The 3,623-nt window shown below is 38.1% G+C and overlaps 1 protein-coding gene across 1 annotated transcript in view; it reads left to right on the forward strand.

The window, feature by feature from the left end:
* LOC102844079 (olfactory receptor 4C45-like) overlaps positions 1–884 on the forward strand; it is a 10,576-nt gene extending 9,692 nt beyond the window's left edge. Inside the window, exon 2 of the mRNA XM_006902623.1 lies at positions 6–884. Within this exon, the coding sequence (XP_006902685.1) occupies positions 6–884 (879 nt within the window). The remainder of the gene's footprint in view (positions 1–5) is intronic.
* The last annotated feature ends 2,739 nt before the right edge of the window (positions 885–3,623 follow it).

Below are 3,623 nucleotides of genomic sequence, written 5' to 3' on the forward strand. Positions count from 1 at the left end.
CTCAGAATCCGCAACTGCAGAATGTCTTAATTCCTGTGCTCTTACTCACCTACTTAATCACCTTAGCAGGTAACCTGCTCATCTCCATCACTATCTTCATCAGCCCAGCCCTGGGCTCTCCCATGTACTTTTTCCTGTCCTGCTTGTCCCTTATCGATGGTTTCTACTCCACCTCCATAGCTCCCAAAATGATCTTTGACTTGATTTCTAAGAAGAATACCGTATCCTTTAATGGTTGCATGACTCAGCTATTTACTGAACATTTTTTTGGTGCAGTTGAGATCATCTTATTAATAGCAATGGCTTATGACCGATACGTGGCCATCTGTAAACCTCTACACTACTCAACCATCATGAGCGGCAAGCTGTGTAGTTTCCTGGTGGGAACGGCTGTGGTTTTGGGGGTTATTCATGGAGGGATCCAGCTTTTGTTCATACTCCAATTGCCGTTTTGTGGTCCTAATGTCATTGACCATTTTATGTGTGATTTAATTCCTCTCCTGGAGCTGGCCTGCACAGACACTCACATCTTGGGACCCCTGATAGCCACCAACAGTGGGTCACTCTGTTTGCTCATTTTTTCCATGCTACTCACCTCCTACATCATCATCTTGCACTCACTAAGGTCTTACGGCTCTGAAGGTCGCCACAAAGCCCTCTCCACATGTGCCTCCCATATTACTGTTGTCATTTTATTCTTTGTACCCTGTTCATTTCTGTACCTGAGACCTATGACCTCTTTCCCTGCTGACAAAGCAGTGACTGTATTTTGCACTCTCATAACTCCTATGTTGAACCCTTTAATCTACACCCTGCGGAATGCAGAAGTGAAAAATGTCATGAAGAAACTTTGGGGTCAAATAATGGAAAACAGCAGTAAATAAATCTTATATTATAAACATTTGGATCAATAACTCCTGATTAAACTCAAGACAATAACTTATCCTGCCCTTTTCGAACTTTGAATCTAGATGGGTAAATAAGAAAACTTGAAAATAAAATAGCTGTTACAGGATATTATGAGTGATATAGGAACAAATTTGCCTTATGTAACATGACAATAAAAATTCCAGTTCTGAGTTATAAAAAAGAATTTATACCATAAGTGCACTGCATTATTGAGAGGTTTGAAAATAGATAAGTTGAATTCAGAGAAGAAAAAATGTGCTGGACCAAAAAGATATGGTTTCTCACCCAGTTTATTGCCATAATAAGCAATAAATGAGTCACAAATTATTCAGAAGAAAAAATAGTAGAAATTGCTCAAACTCTGAAGACTGCAGAGATACCCCCTGGGCATGTGGTACTCTGTCTATTTCTGATGCGGAGCCAAACAGCACAGATCTAATGCCTTGCTAATCATGAGCATAGCAAGACCAGTTATTGCCGTCTCAGTTTCACTTCACTCAAAACGTATTATAAATGCTATTTGTTTACTTGTAGGAACATTAGCAGGGTGAATTATTACCTCTGTCATCTCTCCATCTGTTGCATTTGGGTGGCTTAAGTGTTGCTCAGATACGGAAAACTGAAAACCCGTATGAAAAAATTTCACATGTTGCCTAGTTACCATAATGAACTGGTTTCAAAAGCATCTAGACTAAGGCAACTAGACAGAGGCATTTGGTGATCGGTTCACGAAAGATAGTAAATGAAAATCCTATGGGCCAAAACAAAACACTGTTTTATATAGTGCTGGAAGATGAGTGTATGATTGAAACACAATGTATATGAATTTTGTATGCAGATAACAAAATAAAAACACATTTTAAAAAAACTTTTAAAAGTAGTGCATTATTTGAAAAAAATGGTATCTCCATCAATAGGCAGGAAGATATGAGTATCAATAAATCAATGATAAAGTTAATAATTATCATAGCTTTAATTTAGAGAGTATTTACTATGTGCAACAAGAGAACAAACAAGTCTGTCTGGGAGAGGGTGAAACCAAGTTTCTCCATGAAAGATAGGATTTTGAAGCTTCGTCTCACATACTTTTGGCATGTAGCCAGGAGGGACTTGTCCTTGAACTCAGAAGGATGGAGGGGCAACACAGGAGAGGAAGACCCTGGATGAGACGGATTGATACAGTAACTGGGGAAATGGTGTGTGTCAGAATCGTGACTCTGCCTGAAGATAGGGTAGGCTTCAGAGCTATTGAGTCACAGGCAACTTGTGGACACATAACAACAACTTTTACTATGTGTATAAGTGTGTTAACAGAAATCAGCATTTCAAATCCACCAGTTACTTTTCAGGAAAATGATGAGGCTATTTTCTCCTGCAAATATTATAGTGCTTCCAGCACTATATAAAACAGTGTTTTGTTTTGGCCCATAGGATTTTCATTTACTATCTTTCGTGAACCGATCACCAAATGCCTCTGTCTAGTTGCCTTAGTCTAGATGCTTTTGAAACCAGTTCATTATGGTAACTAGGCAACATGTGAAATTTTCTCATTTCAATTGACTTCTAACCAGGACTTTACCACTACACTACTATAATGATTTTCTTATTTTATTTTTTTTTTTAGTGTTCATTGGGTTTTCAAAGGCATGTTATTTAGGAAGTAGATGGCCCATCCTGCTTCCAATAAGCTAGTATAGCAATCTATGAAATGCAGATGTGAATCAAGTCCACTTGATTGGTTATTGTCTTCTCAACTCTGCCAAGATTTTGGTTCTTCAAAGATCCATGTTCAGTACTGAAAGAGTTCCTTTCATTATCAATTCGAGACTCCTTTCTGACTTTGTCAGAAACTTTCCTGACTCTTTATAACTAAACTTAAGAATAATATCTCAAAAACAATCTTGTACTTATTCATACGTGGTTGTGTGGCAGTCATTTGCTCCAAAGAACTTCTTCTTATATTTTTCTTTCTAGAAACTGTAAATAGACTATAACATAGTGTGGGATGTAGCAATACAATGACTCCTTAGATCTTCAAAGTATTAGCAATTGGCCATTTTGAAACCTTGAGCAAAGCATAGGCCATTTTTTTTTACTTACTCCCACTTGATAACCACAAACTTTGAGTATTCAGTTTCTGAAAATGACTGAGCCTGAGTGCACTCACTAGTCTATGCTAGGAAATTTGAAAGACAGCTGTCTGGGCAACAGATTAGAAGAGGTCCATATGTGTTCCCATTCCCAGGAAATGTTATCCAACAGAATGTGAAAACCACTGAACAATACCACTGATACCACATACAAGCAAAATACTGCTGAAGATCATTAAAAAATGGCTAGAACAGCACATAGATATGGAACCGACAGAAGTTCAAGCTGGATTTATAAGAGGCCATGGCACCAGAAATGTCATTGCTAGTGTCAGATGGAACCTGTCTAAAAGTAAAGAAAATCAGAAGAATGTCTATTTGTGTTTTCTTGACTATGCAAAGTTGTTAGACTGTGTGGATCATAACAAGTTGTGGGTGACATTGAGAAGAATGGGAATCACAGAGCATTTAATTGTGTTCATGCAGAACTTATAGCTGGATCAGGAGGCTGTTGTGACAATAACGCAGGGCAAGTGAGTGCACCAAGGTTGTATTCTCTCTCCACACCTATTCAATCTGTATGCTGAGCAAATTATTCAAGAAGCTGGACTCTATGAAGAGAAT

This window comes from Elephantulus edwardii, unplaced genomic scaffold (assembly GCF_000299155.1).
Source record: "Elephantulus edwardii isolate Elephantulus edwardi_28Jun2011 unplaced genomic scaffold, EleEdw1.0 scaffold00431, whole genome shotgun sequence".
Lineage (NCBI taxonomy): Eukaryota > Metazoa > Chordata > Mammalia > Macroscelidea > Macroscelididae > Elephantulus > Elephantulus edwardii.